The 22,791-nt window shown below is 38.5% G+C and overlaps 5 protein-coding genes across 8 annotated transcripts; 3 read left to right on the forward strand and 2 right to left on the reverse strand.

The window, feature by feature from the left end:
- Positions 1-161: 161 nt before the first annotated feature.
- LOC109155917 (probable serine/threonine-protein kinase At1g54610) lies at positions 162-4,818 on the reverse strand. Of its 2 annotated transcripts, none has more exons than XM_019303622.1 (8): positions 3,750-4,818; positions 3,090-3,374; positions 2,413-2,730; positions 2,098-2,325; positions 1,652-1,752; positions 1,397-1,484; positions 801-1,244; positions 162-600 (listed from the first exon to the last, which is right to left on the reverse strand). In XM_019303622.1, the coding sequence occupies exons 1-8, from the start codon at positions 4,158-4,160 to the stop codon at positions 385-387; spliced, it is 2,091 nt and encodes a 696-aa protein (XP_019159167.1). In that variant the 5' UTR covers positions 4,161-4,818; the 3' UTR covers positions 162-384. The 2 variants fall into 2 exon arrangements, with proteins under 2 accessions (XP_019159167.1, XP_019159168.1); XM_019303623.1 differs by having other exon boundaries at positions 162-597; positions 3,750-4,814.
- Positions 4,819-13,032: 8,214 nt separating this feature from the next.
- On the forward strand, positions 13,033-13,821 carry LOC109155670. Its single transcript, XM_019303292.1, has one exon. It carries the CDS (start codon positions 13,033-13,035, stop codon positions 13,819-13,821), a length of 789 nt encoding a protein of 262 aa, XP_019158837.1.
- Positions 13,822-14,099: 278 nt separating this feature from the next.
- LOC109155671 lies at positions 14,100-15,143 on the forward strand. Its single transcript, XM_019303293.1, has one exon. It carries the CDS (start codon positions 14,100-14,102, stop codon positions 15,141-15,143), a length of 1,044 nt encoding a protein of 347 aa, XP_019158838.1.
- A 280-nt stretch (positions 15,144-15,423) lies between these two features.
- Positions 15,424-18,240, forward strand: LOC109155672. Its single transcript, XM_019303294.1, has 2 exons — positions 15,424-17,194; positions 17,510-18,240. The coding sequence occupies exons 1-2, from the start codon at positions 15,424-15,426 to the stop codon at positions 18,238-18,240; spliced, it is 2,502 nt and encodes an 833-aa protein (XP_019158839.1).
- A 428-nt stretch (positions 18,241-18,668) lies between these two features.
- LOC109156054 (mannan endo-1,4-beta-mannosidase 2-like) lies at positions 18,669-22,301 on the reverse strand. 3 transcript variants are annotated; one of them, XM_019303839.1, is made up of 6 exons: positions 21,961-22,301; positions 21,104-21,837; positions 20,407-20,604; positions 20,111-20,233; positions 19,562-19,773; positions 18,669-19,377 (listed from the first exon to the last, which is right to left on the reverse strand). In XM_019303839.1, the coding sequence occupies exons 2-6, from the start codon at positions 21,485-21,487 to the stop codon at positions 18,969-18,971; spliced, it is 1,326 nt and encodes a 441-aa protein (XP_019159384.1). In that variant the 5' UTR covers positions 21,488-21,837; positions 21,961-22,301; the 3' UTR covers positions 18,669-18,968. The 3 variants fall into 3 exon arrangements, with proteins under 3 accessions (XP_019159384.1, XP_019159385.1, XP_019159386.1); XM_019303840.1 differs by having other exon boundaries at positions 21,104-21,834; positions 21,961-22,291; XM_019303841.1 differs by lacking the exon at positions 21,961-22,301 and having other exon boundaries at positions 21,104-21,940.
- Between the last annotated feature and the right edge of the window lie 490 nt (positions 22,302-22,791).

The raw sequence follows: 22,791 nt of genomic DNA on the forward strand, positions 1-22,791 counted from the left end.
GTAAATGATTTATCTTGATATCTTTTGTCGATTAGAGTCACAAAACTGGTAAATTTGAGTCATGTTCCCATCAAACATGGAAATTTGAGGCAATAGAGTGATAGAGTAAACCTCAACAAAACAACCTGAAAAAAGGGGGGGGGAGTGGGGGCATAGATGGCTATTTAAACATGCCTCTAGTGTTGTGTTCATATCAAAATATTGATTTATATTTCCTCTTATAGTTGCAAAGAGGAAGAAGATGAAGAGATTGACAATTTGATGAGTCACCCCTTACCCAACAACTATACATAAGACTAATTTTTACAGAACTCTCTCTCTCTCTCTCTCTCTCTCTCTCTCTCTCCCTGTCTCTCCTTGAGCTATGTATATATCTTTGCTAATCTACCTTGCTCCCACACTCGAGTTGTATATAGAATTTGCTTTTCTTTGCATTTCTTGAGCCCGGGCTCTATCGAGTCTTGCCTTCTCGATCCTTGAACGCCTCGCAGCTTCCTGGATACGACGATCATGGTCCTTCAGCAACTGATCCACTTTGCTCGACGGAACAAGTAATGGACCCGAAAAATGAATGTTGTTCCCGTTCGAGTCATGGCCCTGCTACACAAACGAACGCGAGGTAATCAATACCCGTGGTGAGTTAATCATGTTCTAAGGCATTATTGATTCCCGGGAATCGAGTTTCTAAAATAGGAAACTATGCAAGTAAAGTAAACATGTTTTCTGTTTTCTATTCTCGACTCTGGTTGGAAATTTACTTATTCTTGAGTGAAATAAGGTGAATAAAAGAGGGGACTAACCTGATCGGCTTCTTTGGCTTTGGACCTTCCATTTCCACCGTGACGAGAAGCACCGAACTTCTGCACATAATGCCTTGGGTCCTGTCTCCTCACAGCCGCTTCAAGCAACTCCACAGGCATTTCCATTTGGTTTGAGGAATCGAGCTGAGAAGCAGCAAATCTATCTTGCGAGTCTCCAGGAAAAACGGGCCTGGACAATATTGACAGGTCGGCCCTGCTAGAGCCAATGGAGATATCGTCATATCGCTTTGCAGATTTTGACCAATCGATTCCTGGAGCTAAAGGCCCCGAATGAGAAATTATTGGCGGAAAATGATCCGAGTGATTCTTGATCGGTTCGTTTATAGCTCGTGATGGTCTCGGTGGATCAATAGGAAACCCAGCGGCAGTTTTATGTGGGTTCATGAACTGCTCGCTTCGGGTCTTAGAATTTTCCTTCCTCCTCTGCAATAAACGCAAATCAAATATATACAGAACCGTGAATATCTTTAGCTAAGAAGCAGTTATAACCCCCGTGAAAGAAAGCAAGCACAAATCGAAAAATTTCCATGGTTCTAATTCAAGAATACGAAATAACCCTCCAATTATATATATACCTGCAAAGACCTAGCTATCTCGGCATTTGCATCAGGTCCTGGAGCTCCTCGAGGTTCTTTCGGCTGGTCCTTAGCTCCAACTCCTTGCCTACAGTAATTATTTTTTATGTTTTGTAAGCGAGAAAGACAACATATAATAAACTTTCGATACTCGAGTTATTCAGTTTACTATGAACTGTATCGGGGAATTTTAAATTGAGGTGCAAGGTCACTATTAAACCGAGAACTGCATTTTTGAAATGTTAACCGAATTACCTTCTATGTTCCTCTTCGCGCAATTTTGCATCAATCTCCTTGCTGGGAGGGTATTTTGGTAAACTGGAAGGATCGCAAGCAAATGGCTTTGTTGTGAAGAACTGTCAAAGAGTAGTGTTAAACGGGAAACAATAATTTTAAATTACAAAAAAAAAAAAAAAAAAAAAAAAAAAAAAAGGGGCAACCCCAGAGCTAGGTTGGTCAGCCTGTTGACTTGGTAACTACAAGCGGGAGAGGCCTATTGGCCTTCTTGGTTTGAGCCAGTCAGCTATGGACAACCTAGGTTGGTTTACCTCCTTGTGGTCCATTGACAGCGAGGATCACAAGGCGGGCCCAGTGCACATCCTCGGCTAGTGGGTGCGGATTTCCCTCGTCACAGACCCCCCCACTAATTATCGAACCGTACTTGAACAATGCTAAAAGCTTCGTGGCTAAGAGAAACTTACATCACTCTTTAGAGCAAAACTTGCAGTTCCTCGATGTTCAGGATCTATAGAAAGTAAAGAATCCATGAGCTCCACAGCAACAGCGGGAAGATCCTTAAACGACTCGAGAATACGCCGCCTATAAGGCTGTATTGGCCTGAACACTGTCGAATGAGGTAGTTTTGCGTTCTTCCAATAATCTTCAGATGGCGAACCACAAAGCTTAAAAATTTTATGCAATTGTTCTACCTACAAGGCAAAGTTACATTTAAAGCCCGAGAAACACACACGATAACTGCAGCACTAAATGATAAACACAAGTGTTATTGCACGTACCTCAGTTCTACCGGGCATGATTGGCTTGCCCGCGTATAGTTCTCCGAGTATGCAACCAGTACTCCACAAGTCTATTCCGACTCCATAGTGGGTTGCTCCGAGCAAAAGTTCTGGCGGTCGATACCACAGAGTCACAACACGGCTTGTTAGTGGAACACTTTGCTTCGGATCATAAAATGTTGCTAACCCAAAATCCGCAATTTTTAAGATTCCCTGATTGTCGATTAGAAGATTTGAACCCTTTATATCCCGATGTAGAACACCGTGACTGTGGCAATGATCAAGTCCACTCAATAGCTGTTGCATGTAACATTTGACCTACAACAAGTAGAAAGAAATGAGAATTAAGGCTCATAGTAAGCCACAAAGTTAGGGAGAAGGAAATAATCATTTTGATGCTTCAATATCGGTTTCTGTTCGGAAAGACAATAGATCAGGATGTTGACTTAGTAACCACAAGATTACAAGTTCGACTTCCATCAGGAGCGGTCTATTGGCCTTCTTGGTTTGAGTCGGTCACCTATAGGCAACCCAGACTGGTTTACCTCCTTGTGGTCCTTTGCCGGCTAGAGTCACAAAGCGGGGTTTACCCAGTGCACACCTTTAGGTAGTGGTTGCGGGTTTCCCTGATCACTCAAATAAGAGTGATAGAAGAATAAGAGCACAAAGGCATTTACCTGAGGTTCGGTAAACTTGGCACCGGGAAGGGATGCCAATCCAGTGAGGTCATGTTCCATATACTCGAAAACAAGATACAAGCTGGACGATGATCTTGAGGTGACCAAGCCTTCCAATTTTATTATATTCGGGTGATCAAGTCTTCGTAAAATGAGGATCTCCCTTGCCATAAACTTGACACTTTCGGGATCAGCACTATCGAACCTAACTCTTTTCAACGCTACAACTTTATTGTGTATCAGGTCACGAGCTTTGTACACACTGCTATAAGTTCCTTGGCCAATCTGCAAGAACAAAGCTCCATCTCACAACAACGAAAACAATCAATTGAGAAAATTATCTATGGTTATTTGTAGGTTATATTAATCCCACATCCCCACCCCAAAATAAAAACTAATAAGTAGCTCTAAGCCTCTAAGTAATATTCAAAATGGTTTGACACATAAAGAGAACTTAAAACTTTGAATTCAAAAAGCAAAATTCTATTAAATCAGAGTCGATATACAGTTCGGTAAGGGCATGGACTCAATAAATTGTGCAGATATAATAGGACAACATGCTATCAATCACAAGATTAAACGAAAGACTCGGGATGGCATGAACGAGCATAGCAAAAACTGCATAAACTAAATAAATTGTGCTCGAGACCAGAGCGCTACCTTATCCAATTTCTCGAAAGTATCAGCTTTACGAGGAACCCATCCGAGTATAGCCTCACCAGCAACCGCAGCAAACCAAGCGGGCCAGCCTGCAGCAACTAATTCCGCTTCTGTAGCCTTGGAAACATTTCCACATCCAGGACTACATGTGAAAATAACTTCAGAACTCTTATTGATCAACTCAAAGTTATCATCCCTCACTCTTCTAGACCCATTAGCCTTCTTATCAATCAATCCACTCCTTGCATCACCCTTTCCCTTCTTCTCTTTCACCCTGAAGCTCTCTTCTCTCCTCGAAGAGAGAGCCCGTTTCGTGACCGATTCCGATGATCCTTTGATGGATTCTCTCTTCTTTTCACCCCCTGCCCTATCTTTGGCAGAAGAGGAAGCTTTCCCACAGATGCAACCCATTCTAAACTCACTATGAATCCAATCAAAACCCACAAATCAACACAACCCCACAAGAATAGGGTTCTCAATCACTCCTATTTTCAGAAGCTCCATTGAAACAAAACATCAAACAATCACAACTCATGCCAGAATACCAAAATCCCAATTAAAGAACACAGCAATTCAGTACTTTCAGATCATAAAACTCCAAGAAAACACAAAAAGAATCATAGTTCACAACGAACAGTAAATACCCAGAGGCTCAATTCACAAGCTGTGGTCCATGCAAGAACCAAAACCAAAAAAGACTCCACCTTTCCACAAAATTCAACCCAAATAAACAACCTCAGACCTTATTCACATAAACCCAAAACCTCAATCAACCTCCTCGGATCTCCCCAACTGTATCATCTGCTCCTGCGAAACTCCAGCTGTTGTTGTTGGAACTAAAATGGAAGAATATAAAACTTGCCTTTTTTTAATAGAAACAATATGCGGTAGTGCTTTGACTGTTCAACACGCTTATGGTAATGAATAATGAATGCATACTTATGGTATAAAAATCACGGCGAGAGGAGAGAGAGATGAGGCCGGCAAGTGCTCAAGTCAGTCAAGCTGTGCTATAAGAACGCACTTTCTCTCTCTATAACTAAAACAGTTGATTAGTCAATATGATATCTCTCTCTCTGCAAAACCGGGGGTTGGAGGAAGCTAAGAGAGAGTCAAAATGGGGTCGTTGAGGACTGTTTGGAAATCTACGACAAACATCACATCTTTGTGGTTTTAAAACGTTAATCTAAGAAGAACAGTTGTACCTTCGACCAAACACCATTTAAGAATGAATGTTGTTTTTTTATAAACAAAAAGTAATATATGGAAACTAGAAATTTACAAAATCAATTTATATAATTTCCGTATCATAATTAGTTATATATAATTTTAGTAAGTTGGACCAAAAGCAATAAGTATCCAAACAAGGTTTAATTTGATTGAATACCATCATAGATATTTAAAGAAAATTTATATTTTTTTGCCCTTCACCGAAATTTCTTAATGTGAATGAAATTTAATTTGTGTAGATGAGATAATGTGGGGCTCTCTTAGTTTAATTAGAGGTTTTGAGCTCGAGTATAAGAATATACGGAGTAATAATTATCTTAAAATTTATAAAGAGGTGTGTTTGTTATGATGACTACATTATTTATCACTCGACGCCCCGACCCACTTTAATTTTCTCCACCCACCTCCACTTCACTGGGTGCAGGTACCCATATCTTATTACAATATTTTAAAATATATTAAAATTACTTACACCATAATAAAATTCACTAGTTATATTAAAACATAAAATAATAGAAATATTCAAATATAATAACTAAATTGTTAATTTTGTAAAAATAAACTTCTTAGTTTAGAACTAAAAATAATACACCGTAGCCAAGCACCTTGTGCTCAGTTGGCATGTAGTGACCTTTGCCTCAGTGAAGGCTCTGTTGACTCTGTGTGCTTCTTTAGATTGAGAAAGTATGTGTTCCAGTGCGGGTGAGTGTGTATTTAATGTGATGTGAGTTGTTGAAACTTTAAGGTGCGTGAGTTTGTGTTCTGAATGTTTTTTGTTTGTGTGTTTAATGTGCGTCTGTTGTGTACTTAAAGTGCGCCAGTGTAATGCTTAATGTCAGTTCACCCGCACAACCGCACGTGAAGAACCACCCGCACTTGATCCATTCCCTATATATATATATATATATATATATATATATATATATATATATATACATACACACACACGGTGGGTCGGGTGGGGTTCTAGGCGGGTTTTGTTCATAAAACCCGAATCCATCCCGACCCACTGCGGGTTTAATTTTTGACACCAAAAAATATATATATATATATTATTGCAACATGCTAGTTTTTTTTTTTTCTTTTTGGATTAGAAAAAACAACTCCAGTGCGTTTCGCGTGTGGCAACAAAAGGTATGCATTTCACGCACCGACGTCACAACAAAACTGATTGTTTTTTTTTTTTCTTATTTTTTGTTTTTTTTCCCATTTTTCTCTTCGCACCTCCAACGTGATCTTACAGCATTTCACGCACCCGCGTCACAACAGAACTGACTACTTTTTCCTATTTTTTTGTTTTTCCCTTTCTCTCTCCAACCCTCCAACATGAACAGACAAAAATATCATTTTGACAAAAAAAAAAAAAAATCAAATCTAAATGCAACATACTATTTTTATTTTATTTTTTTAGATTGCAAAAAACAACTCCAGTGTGTTTCACGTGTGGGCAACGAAAGGTGTGCATTTTACGCACCGACGTCACAACAAAACTAACTATATTTTTTCTTACTTTTTTTTTCCTTTCTCTCGTCACACCTCCAACATGACCTGACAGTATTTCACGCACCAACGTCACAACATAACTGACTACTTTTTACCATTTTTTTTTTTCTCATTCTCTCTCCACCCCTCCAACGTGATCTGAAAATAAAAATCTCATTTTGACTAAAAAAAATTCAAATATTAATGCAACATACTAGTTTTTTTTTTTTTTTTTTTTTTTTTTTTTTGTAGATTATAAAAAACAACTCATGTGTGTTTCGCGTGTGGGCAACAAAAGTTGTGCATTTCACACACCGACGTTACAAAAATACGCACTTCTTTTATCTTTTATCTTTTTTTCTCCACACCTCCAACATGATCTGACAGCATTTTCACACACCCGCGTCACAATAGGACTGACTACTTCTTTCCAACTTTTTTGTTTTACCCTTCCTCTCTCCACCCATCCAATGTGATCTGACAAAAATATCATTTTGACAAAAACAAAAAAAAAAATCTAATCTAAATGCAACATACTATTTTTTTTTTAAGATTAGAAAAAACAATTCTAGTGCATTTCGCGTGTGGGTAACGAAAGGTGTGCATTTCACTAGGGATGGCAACGGGGCAGGGCGGGGGCGGGGAGTATACTCCCCGTCCCCGTTCCCGCGACCCCAACCCCATCCCCATCCCCGTCCCCGTCCCCGGCGGAGAATTGAAAAAATTCCCCGTACCTGTCCCTGCGGGGAATTTGGCGGGGACGGGGAAACCCCATCCCCGGTCAACCCATAATCAATGTGTAAAAGTAATACAATTTTTAAAAAACAAAAACAAAAAAATTGATATTCATAGTCAATATATTCTAATAATCTAATTAATTTTATATATACACATTCAATATTCACAGTGCATGCAATGTAATCAATATTCAATATATTCCAAATTTTAATTCATCCAATATATACATATTGTTTGAATAATAGAATAGTATTTACTGTGTTTTAAATTTTAATTTTTAAATCTAATAAAACTAATTAACTAAATAACTAATAATCTAATTCCTAATTCCTAATATATATATATATATATATATATATATATATAAAATATATAATATATATATTTTTTAATTTTCAGGGACGGGGCGGGGCGGGGAGGGGTATCCCCGTCCCGGCGGGGATTTTAAAAAATTCCCCATCCCCGTTCCCGTTTTCCAAAATTTTTTCCCGTCCCCGTCCCATCCCCTACGGGGACGGGAATCCCCGACGGGAACAGAGCACATTGCCATCCCTACATTTCACGCACTGACGTCACAACAAAACTAACTATTTTTTTTCATATTTTTGTTTTCTTTTTCCCTTACTTTCCCCACAGCTCCAACATGACCACAATATTTCTCGCACTGACGTTACAACATAACTAACTACTTTTTTTCAATTTTTTGTTTTTTTTTTTCCCTTTCTCCTTCCACCCCTCCAACGTGATATTAAAAAAATATCATTTTGACTCAAAATATTCAAATATTAATGCAACATACTAGTTTTTTTTTTTTTTTTTTTTTTTTTTTTTAGATTAGGAAAAACAACTCATGTGCACTTCGCGTGTGGGCAACAAAAATTGTGCATTTCACACACTGACGTCACAACAAAACGCACTTCTTTTTTTTTCCTTTTTTTTTTTTTATATTTTTTTCCTTTTTCTCTCCACACCTCCAATGTGATCTGACATCATTTCACGCACCCGCGTCACAACAGAACTGACTACTTTTTTCCTATTTTTTCTTTTTCCCTATTTTTTCTTTTTTCCCTTTCTCTCTCCACCCCTCCAACGTGATCTAACAAAAATATCATTTTGATACCAAAAAAAAAAAAAAAAAAAAAAAAATCAAATCTAAATGCAGCATACTAGTTTTTTCGCGTTTCGCGTGTGGGCAACGAAAGGTGTGCATTTTACGCACCGACGTCACAACAAAACTAACTACTTATTTCCCTATTTTTGTTTGTTTTTTTTTCATTTCTCTCTCCACACCTCCAACATAACCTGACAGTATTTCATGCACCGACGTCACAACATAACTGACTACTTTTTTGGTTTTTTTTTTCTTTTAATTTTTTGTTTTTTTCCTTTCTCTCTCCACCCCTCCAACGTGATCTGAAAAAAAAAAATCTAATTATGACACCAAAAAAAAAATCAAATATTAATGCAACATACTAGTTTTTTTTTTCAGATTAAAAAAAAACAACTCATGTGCATTTCGCGTGTGGGCAATAAAAGGTGTGCACTTCACGCATAGAAGTCACAACAAAACTGACTGCTTTTTCATATTTTTTGTTTTATTATTTTTTTTTTCATTTTTCTCTCCACACCTTCAGCGTGACATGACAGCATTTCACGCACCCGTGTCGCAACAAAACTATCTACTATTTCATATTTTTATTTTTCCTTTCTCTCTCCACCCTTCCGATGTGATATGACAAAAATCTCATTTTGACGCCCAAAAAAAAAAATTCAAATCTTAATGCAACATACTAGTTTTTTTTTTTTTTTTTTTTTAAGATTAGGAAAAACAACTACAGTGCGTTTCGCGTGGGGGCAACGTAAGGTGTTTGTTTCACGCACTAACGTCACAACAAAAATTGACTTCTTTATTCATTTTTTTCGTTCTCTCTCCACACCTCCAACATAACCTGACAGCATTTCATGCACCTGCATCACAACAGAACTGAATGCTTTTTTTCTTCTTCTTTTTTTCCCTTTCTCTCTTCACCCCTCAACGTGATCTGACAAAAATCTCATTTTGACACAAATATGATTAGTCTTCCGTGAGAATAGAAAGATATGTTACATTTCAACTAATAATTTAGAGGATCACTATCAATGAAATTTTCCTCATGCTATTCATATTATGTGGATGAGATAGACCTTGGAACATATATTTAAAAAAAAAAAAAACAAACAAACAAACAAACAAACAAACAAAACAAAACAAATCTTCCCCCAACATACTGGTTTTTCAATTTTCTAAATTAGAAAAAAAAAAAAATCTCTAGTGCTTCACAAAAAACTAACTTGCTTATTTTCTTTTTCTATTCACTCTCCACCCTCCAACGTGACATGACAAAATCCCCCACTTTGACACAAATATGATTAGTCTTGAGGGAGAATAGAAAGATCCATTTCAACTAATATTTTAAAACACCCTCATCAGTGAGTTTTCTTAGTTTTTTTTATGCAATTCATCTAATATGGATGAGGGAGGAGACATTGTAAAAGAAAAAAAAAACAGAAAAAAAAAACAAAACAAAATATTATTGCAACATAGTGGTTTTTTAATTTTTGAGATTAGAAAATTAAATTCCAGTGCGCTTCACGTGCAGGCAGTACGAAAGGTGTGCATTTCACGCTTCCACATCACAAATAATAATATCATAATCATTGCACTATGCTTACTTCAGTTCTTTGGCTATCTGGACATCCTTCACTGGACTTGGCCACATCCGAGGGGGACTGGACTTGGCCTGACCTACGCCCACATCCTGGGCGAAAGACATTGATTCGAACCCATGACCTCGGTTATGATATCAGTTGATGGATATTAGTGCTGCACTATGCTTACTTTCTAGTGGGTCACCCATCGGATGACTGTTGTAAGTCAAACACGCATAACTATAGAGTTATTTGGCTATCTGGTTGTTATATCCTATTTAAAAATCAATTAGTGATAAGTAGGTGGACATTAACCATTTAACCATATCCCTCCATGATAATTGATAAGCCACGGCAACACGTCTCGAATCGAGCAGGGGCTTAACTCGGCCAACCTGGCCGACGCCCAACAATGGTATTTATGTCTTTTAAAAATTATTTCATTTATATTCCTTTAACCAACCAAACATTGGAATACAATTCTTAAAGTCTATTCTTGAGCGAACCAAACAATAAAATACAATTCATGTTCTATTCCTTACATATTATATTCCCTATGTAATAGCATTCCTATTTCCTCAAAATTCATTATGTGAACCAAACATTCTGTAAGTGATCAAACTATTTCATATCAGTTTTTTTTTTTATATTAGTATATTATCTAGTATGTTTGTTTGTTTTTTTTTTTTTTTTTTTTTGTGTTGTCTTGCTGTAATTAGAAAATAAAAAATGCAATATTTCGCATATGGGAGGTCATGAGACCGAGCCTCAGTGAAGGCGTTGTTGACTCTGTGTGCTTTATTTGGTTGAGAAAGCATGTTCGAACAGATACTACAATGTAATAGAGTCAATAGCATTTAGGAAAAAAAAAAAAAAAGTAGTACCGTTGTTTTTTTTTTTTTTTTTTAAATTATAAATGGGGATATGAATCGAAATTGCTAATAGATTGAAGACTTCAATTCAACTTACGGGCATGGAAACAATAAAGTACTTAAATTCATAGTATTTATTTCAACCAGTAATATTTAGTGAACTTGGAAGCAAAAACAATTTTAAAGTATTAGCTACACTCCAATAGCCAAAAATGGGTATGCTAACCTTTTTTGAATGCTACTAGCTCTATTACACTGTAGTATCTGTTCATATACTTTCTCAACCTACTGAAACACAAAGAGCTAATAACGCCTCCACTGAGGCTCGAACTTACAACCTTCCAAATGGAAGTCCAACCCGGGTACCATTGGACCACATAGTCCTGGTAATGGGTATGCTAACCTAATCGATTAATTAATACAAAATGATATAAATAAAAAATAATTAATTTCATTTTTTGTCCTAGATTTATAGGTGACAGTCTACTTTTAGTCTCTTTTTTTTATATCCTAATATCCATATTTGATCTTAGTATTATTGTGGCATGACCACTTTTTGTTCTCTATCAACAAAATTTTTTTAATGACATTAAATACAAAGACATTGCGGTATCCAATTACTTATTTTTTTAAAAAATATATATACATAAAAAATATAGCAGGGTCAAATCACTTTGTATAAAATGATCGAAATGCCTTTGTATTTAACGACATTTCAAGAATTTTGTTGATGGAAGACTAAAAATGATCATGCCACAATAATACTAGGACCAAATATGGATGACTTAATAATAAAAAAATGACTAAAAGTGAATTGTTACATATAAATCTAAGACTAAAAATGAAATTATTAACTTAGAATTTTAAAATGTATTATTTATATTAACAAAATTTGTTATTGGTAGATTAAAATGGTCACTTTACACACAATTAAAGGAAAAAGTGTTTATATGATAATAATTTATGAATTGAGTTTATAATATAAGTATAATTAATAGACTAAATTATCATTTTCTCTTTTAAATATTTTATTCTCAATGGTATATAATAATAATAATAATAATAATAATAATAATAATAATAATAATAATAATAATAATAATAATAATAATTTGAAATTATAAATGTATAAAATATTGACTAGACGTACAAGTTTTGATTATTGACTGGGCTTCGTATTTTACTTGATGAAAATGATTTAAAACTTTAGTGCTGGATAGAAAATTCTTAATTTTGACTTAGTCTACGTGAGGGTATTTATTTTAATTGGCATAAAGTATTTTATAAGAAATCTACTCCGTAATTTAATTTTCACAAATTAAATATTTTCTTACTAAGATTTCGCCCTAGCATGATTAGGCCGGGCTTCTATGTATTTGTATGTGTCTCCACTTGGTTTTGAGAAGATTTGTTTAAAGATAGGATTGAGTTTCCTGGTTTGCTGAGGACTATTTGTCGACATAGATAGCTAATTTTTATAATATTCGCGTTAATATGAGAACATCTTCCCACATAAAAACTATAGACAAATATAGACTCTTCATTTAGATGATGTATGTGGCCGTGAGATGATTTTTATTTTGTTTTTAAATTTCGGTAATTTTCAGAAGAATAATTTGAATTTTTTACACTTATTTTAAATAGAGTTAATTACCTAAATGGTCATTTGACTATAGCGAAATTATCAATTTGATCCTTGACTATTTTCATTGACCAATTAAGTCCCTCAACTTTAAAAATCTTAACTAATTTGGTCCTCCGTTTGTTTTGCCGTTAGACATCCGTTAACTCGTGATTAAATTGGTAATTTCGCTATAGTCAAGTGACCATTTTAGTAATTAACTTTTCGAAAAAAATGGTGCATGCGATGACCGAAATATATATATATATATATATATATATATATATATATATATATATATATATATATATTCTGAAGATACGTACAAACACAATTTCCTGAATCCCTACGCCATGATTTGAATTCAAATAATGCAGGAAAAAAATATTATAAAACCTTTGAATTTGTTACATTTTTTAAAATAAAATTGTTTGTCGGGTATGAACATAATGTATTTGTTGACAATAATGAATTACCCGAAATTAAGCCTCAACTAATTCAAGATTACAATAATATTCCGACTCAAATTATTCTTTGTTCACATTGATATGACCACTAGGGTTTTCTAGGGTTTTCTCTCTCTCTCTTGTTTATCGAGATTTTCCGGCGCAATTCGTGCGTTCTCTCCGGGTTCTGCATCGGCGTAACAGTGATGGAAGGGGCGGAGCAAGTAGCGGCAACGCAGCAAGCTGTGGCGGCGTTGGGCCGGCGATGGGCGGACGTGACCTTGAACGACGAAGAAGATGATATTTTTGTGCCGGCGGTGGAGGAGGGTGCTGAACAGCCGGCCGAGACAGCTCCAACATGGCGGCTAGTTGGTAGGTTCCTGACTACCAAGCATGTGAAGGCGGAGTATATGAGCCAGGTCATGGCTTCGGTTTGGCAACCGGTGAAGGGGGTTCGGGTCTCGGAATTGCAACCAGGGCTGTTTCTCTTTGTGTTCTTCCATGACACGGACATTCAGTTGGTTCTAGATGGTGGTCCATGGTCCTTTGAGAACCACACTTTTGTTTGCAAGAAAATCCACGATGGTGAGATACTGGTCTCGGTGCCGTTGGATTCGGTTGATATGTGGATACAGGTGCATGACCTGCCGTTGGGCTATACCTCGGATCTTATTTTGGAACAGGTGGGAAATTTTTTGGGTGTTTTTATCAAGATTGATGATAGATTCGCGAATGCACCTTGGAAGACGTTTTACCGGATTAGGGTTTCAATCTCGGTCTTGAAACCGCTAAAACGGCGTATGAAACTAATGAAGAGGGATAAAACGACTTGTTGGGTAAATTTCAAATATGAGAGATTACACAACTTTTGTTACTTCTGTGGTATGATGGGGCATCTTCATAAGTACTGCTTGAAGGCGCGGGATGCAAAGATACCGGTAGAGCAATATCCGTATGATGAGAATTTACGTGCTGGTTTTAGAAAAGGATCGTGAAAGGTGGGTGCTTCGTGGCTACTTGATATGAATGGTAACCCGATGGCAGGAACACGGCCAGATATGGTGCATAGGCCACGGGTTGATGGGCAGGAAGGGGGGCCAACTGAGCCTTCACGTGACCAGGTGGAAGGTGATGTGGTCACGGCTGCGAGCAAGAGAAGAAGGGTTGAGGCCAATGATGGGGGTAATGTGAGAGTTGGTGGAGATGTGATTATGACAGAGATCCAAAAAAACTTGTCCATGGCGGGTTCTGGTTCCCAGACCCGCCCGTCATTATGAGTACTATCAGCTGGAACTGTCGTGGCTTGGGCAATCCACGAACAGTTCGAGAATTAACGGACCTTGCGTCCAAGAAGAAGCCTGATTTTATTTTTCTTATGGAAACCATGGTGCAACGAATACATGCTGAAAGAATTCGTGTCACCCTTGGTTTTGAGGGACTTTTTTATGTTGATCTGACACCGCAGGGTGGTGGTGGTTTAGCACTACTATGGCGAAAGAATAATACGGCGAGTTTATTGAGTTACTCTAAAAATCACATTGATATTGAAGTTAAAATGTCTAGCTTTCCGAGGTGGAGAATGACATGTTATTATGGCTATTCTCAGCACCATAGGAGGGCAGAAGCATGGGAGTTGATAAAATCCTTTGCACCCCGGTCCACCTTACCATGGGTTATGATTGGAGATTTTAATGATCTCCTATTCCAGCACGAGAAGAGAGGAGGTAATCCACACCCTAATAATCTCCTACGCGGCTTTGGGGAGACTATTGACCAGTGTGGCTTGACTCAGTTGCCTATAGAGGGTTACCGGTTTACTTGGGAAAAAGGAAAGGGTACGCCAGCTTGCATTGAAGAACGTTTGGATAAGGTATTAGCATCTAATGATTGGCGTGACATTGTGCCTGGGGCTAGGGTGATTAATAATCTAATGAGGAAATCTGATCATTCTGCATTATTTTTGAGTGTCTATGGAACTTTACAAAACGGAGGAGGAGGAAGGAGAGGGTTTCGGTTTGAAATGGCCTGGTTATATGATGACGGATGCAGGAATGTGGTGGAGAAGTCATGGGAGGAGGGGAGGAGTGAAGGGATCCAGGACTGTATAACACACTGTGGGAACAAATTGTCCAGATGGGGCGGAGACCGGTACCATAAGTTTGGTGAAAAAATCAGACACCTGCGGAAGCAACAGTTACATCTTAGGGGTCGTACTGATTTGGCATCCTTGAATGAATTCCAGCGCCTGGAAGGAATTCTGAGTAATATGGAGATCCAAGAGGATGCTTACTGGAGGCAAAGGGCCAAACAACACTAGTTAAAGAATGCAGATGCTAATACGAAATTCTATCACAGGTACGCCTCTCATCGTAAGAAGAAAAATACTATTTATAAACTTATGAATGATAGTGGGGATTGGGTGGAAGGTGATGCTATGAGTGCAGTTATTTTGGATTATTTTAGCCATATATTTTCTTCCTGTAACCCATTGAATGGTGACAATCTATTTTTTGGAGTATCCCCGGGTAACCCAGGATCAAAATGAGTCATTATTACGTCCCTTTGAGATATTTGAAGTTAAAGATTCCCTATTTGCGATGGCCCCTGACAAAGCTCCTGGACCAGATGGTATGAACCCAGGATTTTATCAACAATTCTGGGATATAGTTGGTAGCGATGTTTCGGCATTTATAGTGAATTGCCTAAACAACCGAGTTTTGCCCTCCAATTTGAATGATACAGATGTGGTACTCATCCCCAAGAAGAAAACCCCTGAAGTGGTAGCAGATTTTCGCCCGATAGCATTAAGCAATGTGATATACAAGATAATGGCTAAGATGGTTACGCAGAGAATGAAGCCGTTAATGGAAAATTTAATATCTGCATCCCAGAGTGCTTTTATACCAGACAGGCTGATTACTGATAATATTCTTGTAGCTGCGGAAGTAGGGCACTACCTGAATAGAAAACAATGCGGGGCAGTAGGGTGGAGTGCACTCAAACTGGATATGGCCAAAGCTTATGACCGCATGGAATGGCCCTTCCTCCGTGGGATGTTGTTAGCTCTGGGCTTTGATGATAGATGGGTTGAGTTACTTATGATGTGTGTGACCACTGTGTCGTATAGCTTTATGATAAATGGCGCTCGCAGTACCTCCATTACACCCACGCGTGGCCTCCGCCAGGGAGACCCATTATCTCCGTATTTGTTTATCATATGTGCAGAGGGGCTCTCACTATTATTGCAACAGGCTCAGAATAGAGGTTTAATACATGGTTGCAGGGTTGCTAGAGGTGCACCACCGATCTCTCACTTATTTTTTGCAGATGATAGCCTACTGTTTTTTAGAGCAAATAGACACGAAGCATCTGAAATAAAGAATTGTTTACAGTTATATGAGAGTTTATCTGGCCAGAAAGTAAACTATCACAAATCCAGCATATGCTACAGCAGGAATACAGGGCAGAATGATAAAGATATGGTGGCACAAATACTGGGTGTTACACAAGCCCCCAACTTTGGGAAATATCTGGGGCTGCCTTCTTTTGTGGGACGGAACAAAAAGGCGGCATTCGCATACATTGAGGATAAAATCAAGCAAAGGATTGGATCTTGGAATAAGAGGTTGCTAAAGCAGGCCGGGAAGGAAATATTGTTGAAAAGTGTGGCCCAGGCAATGCCAACTTTTTCAATGAGTGTTTTTCTTCTACCAATATCTGTTTGTACGGCTATTGAGCGTACTATGAATCGGTACTGGTGGGGGTCGGGTACGGATACTGGCATACATTGGAAAGCCTGGGATAAATTGTGTATCCCAAAGAAATATGGTGGACTGGGATTTAAAGATTTAAGGGCATTTAATTTGGCAATATTAGGAAAGCAGGCATGGAGGCTGCTCACTAACACAGACTCATTGGTAGCCAAAGTTTATAAAGCAAGATATTATCCAAAGGATACTTTCCTAGAGGCAACTATAGGAAATAATCCAAGTTTTTGTTGGCGCAGTATCATGGCAGCAAAGGAGCTAGTATGTGGTGGCGTAAGAAGAAGAATTGGGAATGGAAGTTCTACCTTGATATGGGAGCATCCCTGGCTAAATGATGAACTGGACCCTATGATTCACACGGAAATGCCGCAATATCTGTCTGGGGCCAAAGTAATAGGGCTAATTGATCATGATACAGGCACCTGGGATCCGCATATATTGGCAGATATTTTCCAACCGAGTGATATACCCAGAATTCAGAGTATACCAATTGCCCCTGAGTATGATGATATATGGTATTGGTATGGTGACCCTAATGGATGTTATTCAGTCAAGAGTGGCTACAGGCATATAGTGGGGAGTTATGAGCATAATTCTAATGGTATTTTTAATGAATGGTTAACCCTATGGAAATTAAAAATACCACCAAAGTGGAAGACATTCCTATGGAGAGCTATTTGTGATATCCTTCCTACCACTAACAATCTGCTTATAAAGAGAGTGGATGTTAACCCAATGTGTGCCATGTGTGGAAATGTGAATGAAGATACCATGCATGCATTAGTTTTGTGTGACTATGCACACTCCATTTGGGCAAAATCCAACCTTCCAATCCCCAATATTGTCACAAATATTTTCCATGAATGGTTTAGTGCAATCTTGAATGTTCTTGACTTTGATGGAATTGTTTATGCAGCTGCAATTTTATACCATCTTTGGAGGGCCAGAAACGGAGCGGTTTGGGATGCCTGTCTACCAACACCAACGAAATTATTGTCAGTGGCGGCAGCCACAATGAAAGCTTGGAAAGATATTCACCATCGCCACTCGCCGTCACAGCCACGAACGGCCAGCCACCACCTTACTGCCGAACAGCAGCCACTGCCGCCGTTGGGACCGAACGCCGAGCCTGCCGGGAATGGACTGCCACCGCCGCATGCTGCCACTTCGGAATCCGTGATTGGCGAGATGATGACATCCGTCAAATGTTATATGGACGCGAGTTATCATCGAGGAACCAATGTTGCAGCTGTTGGTGCGGTACTCCTCGATGCCAATGGCCACTACATATCTGCCTTCAGCGCCCCGTTAGCAGGTTGCCACTCACCGCTCATGGCCGAGACTTTGGCATGCAAAGAGGTTTTATCATGGCTTAAAAGGAGGAATGAACTATCTATACGGATTCATACGGATTGTCAACAGCTACAGTGTTACTTATCTGGGCCACCAGCCACGTTACGCTCGCATTTAGGTTATGCTATCGATAGTTGCAGAACCTATATGTCTACCTTTAATTATTGTTCAGTGCTTTATATTCCTAGATTACAGAATTTATTAGCTCATACATTAGCTACTTCAGCACTTAGTTTCAATACTGCTATGTACTGGGACAATGTTCCACCAGACTCTATTTTAACTCTTCTATAAATACAACCGCCAGGTTGACTTTCAAAAAAGATTACAATAATATTCTAGTATATTTAAATTAGAATAAAATTACATAAAACAAATTTGTTTTTGCTCATGTGAAATAATCTACAAACCACACAGAAGAGGTAAACTACACTAGGAAAATTATGTTTCACCGAGAGGGTATTGGCAAGAATCGAACTCGTAACATTTTGGTACGAAAATTATGCTCCACCTATTCTACCATCCTTTCAAGATTGTACTTGGTATTAGGATTCTTGTATTTGAGTCATAGTATGACTCCTATTCTACTCTGCCTATGAATTGTATTTACAATTAATAATATACAGTTTCCTACAATTCTCATCTGGTATCAGAACAACTAGGGTTCTTGACACTAATGTTGGTCGGCACGGTAGACTTTCCTATAATAAAAGTGAAATAGATTTCTTAATTGGTAATATTGCAATTTGAATATTATTGAATTGTAAGAAAAGGGTAGTAGTTTTACAGCTGCATTGTATGACAAATTGCCATGGGTGCATTCTGCACAAATCTGCAAATGCCAAATCTCCATGGGCACAAAACAATGGCCTATAACCTAGGACAACCTCAACCTCAAAACACAAAAGCATAAACCAAAAACAAACTAACCAAATTTCTCTTTTACCTATATATATAAATATAATGACAGTATGAAGTTATGAACCTGATCATTTTCTGCCTAAACAAACAAACTCATAAGATTATTGTGTCTTGGAACAGAAGCTTTTCAAATGTTCCTGCTGAGAAGGCAGCACACCATGAACTCCGGCAAGCCTACACGAGTGGTTGGTGATGAGATTATACGTCGATGCCCTCTCCCAAGGAACGATGCCAAACTCGTCGTTGTACTCTTCCATCCTTTCCACGAGGAACTGCCAGAAGACGGACCCCGCCCCGGATTTGTTGTGCTTTGCAGACTTGTACATGATCTCGAGAATAAGCTTGAAGAATCTGTCGCGTTGGTATGGCTCAACTTCCTTGGTTTCACCTGCCAATCCAAATTCGGTGAACATGATAGGCTTTTTCAGTGCCCTCTCGCCATCTTCGATGTGGGAAAGGATCCACTTCTTCGTAAACTTCAATTTGTCTTGAAAAGTTTGATTCTTGAACCTAGCATAAGAACCAAATTCTCGTGAACTCGTGTTTCAGAAGGCCAAAGGGAAAGGGGGAAAAAACGAAACACGTGTTTAGTCCAAGCAATTATTATCATCAATTTCACGAGGGCATTGCAAATTTCATATATCGGCTTGGTAGCATATGATCATTGTTACGAGGAAGGCAGTAATAAGCTCACCAATGATCTGGGTATACATGAACAGAGGCGAAATCTATGGTCGAGAGATTTGAATTCCGAATGAAGTCAGACCCGAGATCAGCAGCCCATAATTCTGGATTAATTTTCAATCTTTTGGGATCTTTTGGACCATAAAAGCCTTCAAGGCCCACGGTCAGCAGATGATTCTTGTCGATTGATTTCACAAAAGTCGACATTTCTTCAATCCAGTCCTGCAAATCTAGCACATACAATTAATTCGTATCCACGCAAAATGACAAAAGAAGAATCGTCTTTCTCGAAGATTTAATGAACGAACTTGAACATGCAAAGACAATGAAATACGCACTCAACTGATATGCTTCAGGTATACAATAGCTTCACAATAAAAAAAAAACTGCAAAACTGAATTTGCCAATCATCTAGAAACACTCTAATAGCTAGCGGGCAAATACTATAGGAGTGGCATCTTGTCCCATCGAGCACCATGAATTCAATCCAGATTCTCAAATCTTGCTTTTAAAATCATAAAGCATTAGAATTGCAATGGGGATAGAGGTCAAAACTTACTTGGAGGGTGTCACCTGTAGGATCCGTCATGCACCTAGGTTCGTTAATCAATTCCCAGGCAAAGATCGTGGGATCATCCCTGTATTCGAGTCCAGTAACTGTGTTCTTCCTTGTAAGAACCGTCTGTGAACAAGGTAAAAAAATAAAAATAAAAATGCATGAGAACAAGGCAGTCCTCAACTCCTCATGTAGAAACATGCATTAATACAAGAAATGAGCGTATCTAGAATCTTCAACAGAATACTGTCACTCACGTATAGATGAAAGCAATTGAGAGAACAAGACAAAAAGATTACCTTCACATAGTTCTTGAAATAACGTCGGATGTTCGGGTCATAGAAGAATGAATCATTGGAAGGGCTTAAACCAATACCTTCTTGCCACGCCCATTTCACATACTGAGTCTTTCCACCATATGCTTTGAGATTATTAACCAAGCAGAGTATCAGCCTAATTCCATGTCTTCTGGATTCCGCTATTACAAGGTCTAAGGCCTGCCATTAGTCACGTGTGCAGTAAGTGAAAAGTTCAAGAAGTGGAAAACAAACTTCTGAAGCTTCTCTGAAATGCATATAACCCGGGACGACATTTCTGGAATATGGTATCTATCTGGGAACATTTTGGTAAGAGAAGCTGGCAGCTTGATGTTTTGAGGAGCTACATAGGACTTGGAAGTTATTCATAGGACAAATAAGCATGATAATAATTATTAAATATCACAATTCCTAAGAACTTGCCCACAAAAGGGAAAACCCCTCGTCCCGGCCCCCACACCCCGGCCTGTAGGCAAATTGATAACTCAGCGGTCCAATAGGTGGGAGTACCAGCCAACAAGGCGCCCACCAAATTGAGTGTGACTCCCGGCCCACATTCTGTCACCTAAGAACAAACTGAGCTACTCGTGCGGGCTATAATTCCTAAGAACTGGTTAGAGTATTAAACTGAAAGACGAAATAATAACAGGAAGAAATATTGAAAGCAAATCATCTTTACCCTAAAGACTCTTTCATCAAATTTGCCAGGAGAAATCTGCAGAGCATTGTATGCACCATCATTGAAGGCCCAAGTTCTGCACACAGTCATGCCCATCTTAGCAGCAGCTTGAAGCATGGTTCTAACCCTTGGTCTTCTGCCAAAATCCACAGCATGCTCCATAAACCAGTAAGAATTCCAGCCATTAACATAGAACACTTGGCCATCAGCATAGAACTGAGTCCCATTCCTCTCCACAAAACTCAATTTTAAAGTTTCTTCAGGATAACTCACCCACAAATCCCCAAAAGTCAAGTATATAAAAGCAAGAAATGCTGCAAACCCAATAATGGGGTAAAACATGCCATTTCTTGCTAGCATTTTGCTTCTCCGTGATTTAACCATAAAATTGGCATGTGGCAACCATAGGTACCAAGATGGTAACTTTAGAGCACCAAATCAAAGAAACTGATGCTTTCAAACAAACAAAACTGATCCAGATAGATTACCAAGACTGAGTCTTTATACACCGGGTCTCTTTATCTTCCTAAAATGTCAGAATCCCAGATGGAAAAACAGATTTTGAAGGACACCCAGATCTCCTTCCTCCAAATTGTACACAGTTCCAGGTTGAATAGAATCCAAACGGCCCAGAACCATCAATGGAACCTCAAAAACCAAGCACCGACATCAAACTCCATACGGCTTGCTGATCTTAGAAGTGGGGTATGGGTACATTGGTGTGTCCGTGCCTTCTTGTGAGGGGAAAGAATCGAGAAATGGATGGATAGGATTATAGGAATGAAGATCAAGAGTCAGAACTTAGAAGGCCAAAGAGAAAAAGAAAACTCACAGAAAAGCAGAAAAAAAAAGTATACCTAACGTGCAACCCAATCAGGAAAGCAAGTGAAATCCTACAATTAAAAGTAGAAGATGAAATCGCGAAAGAATACACGTTGCGGTGGTTGGATCTGCAATCGCGATTTCTCTGTTCTTGAAAGAATTTTGGTTGTAACCAACAAGTGCAGCGCCAAAACGGCACAGCCCACTTCACGTGTGTATATATGCAGGTAAAATTATCGGGTATCGCTGTATCTAACTGTAGGTTTCCATTTCTGGTTCAGCTGTTCTTATAATCTCGCACGCTCTAGTTTACATCCATTTTAGCGTTCACGTCAAAAGATTGTAAATAATGTTTTTCTACACTCAATAGGGTTTGAGTGTGAGCAACAAGAAAGACTCGAGTGTCAATATAACACATCTTGTATCACACAAGAAAACATTAATTTAATAATGTGGGCCTATGCGGGCTTAATTCACCAGCCCAGTAGACAGTATTTAAAAAAAGAGACTAATATTCGAATCTCGGAGAAAATATAAAATCATACTCAAAATGAACAGATTCCCTATGGGCACCGATATTTGGCCCTGCCTAGTGCTTTAATAAATCACCTTGATTTACATTCTCTCAAATGCTCTATTGGACCAGGGTGTGGGGACCCTTAGGGTTGGTGATTCAACCTTTTGAGAGAAGAAGAAAAATATGGATATTCGGTGGTGTAGTGGACTAGTGGTTTACGAGCTATTATATTAGAACAAGGTTTATTTGCTTGTATGGACTTAGTTCAATGGTTTAGTGGGCAGTATTTGAGAGAAGAGTTTAAGGTTCAAATCTCAGTGCCTACAATGGAGAGTCAACCTTTTGAGAG

The sequence above is a fragment of the Ipomoea nil genome, unplaced genomic scaffold (genome assembly GCF_001879475.1).
Source record: "Ipomoea nil cultivar Tokyo-kokei standard unplaced genomic scaffold, Asagao_1.1 scaffold2704, whole genome shotgun sequence".
NCBI lineage: Eukaryota > Viridiplantae > Streptophyta > Magnoliopsida > Solanales > Convolvulaceae > Ipomoea > Ipomoea nil.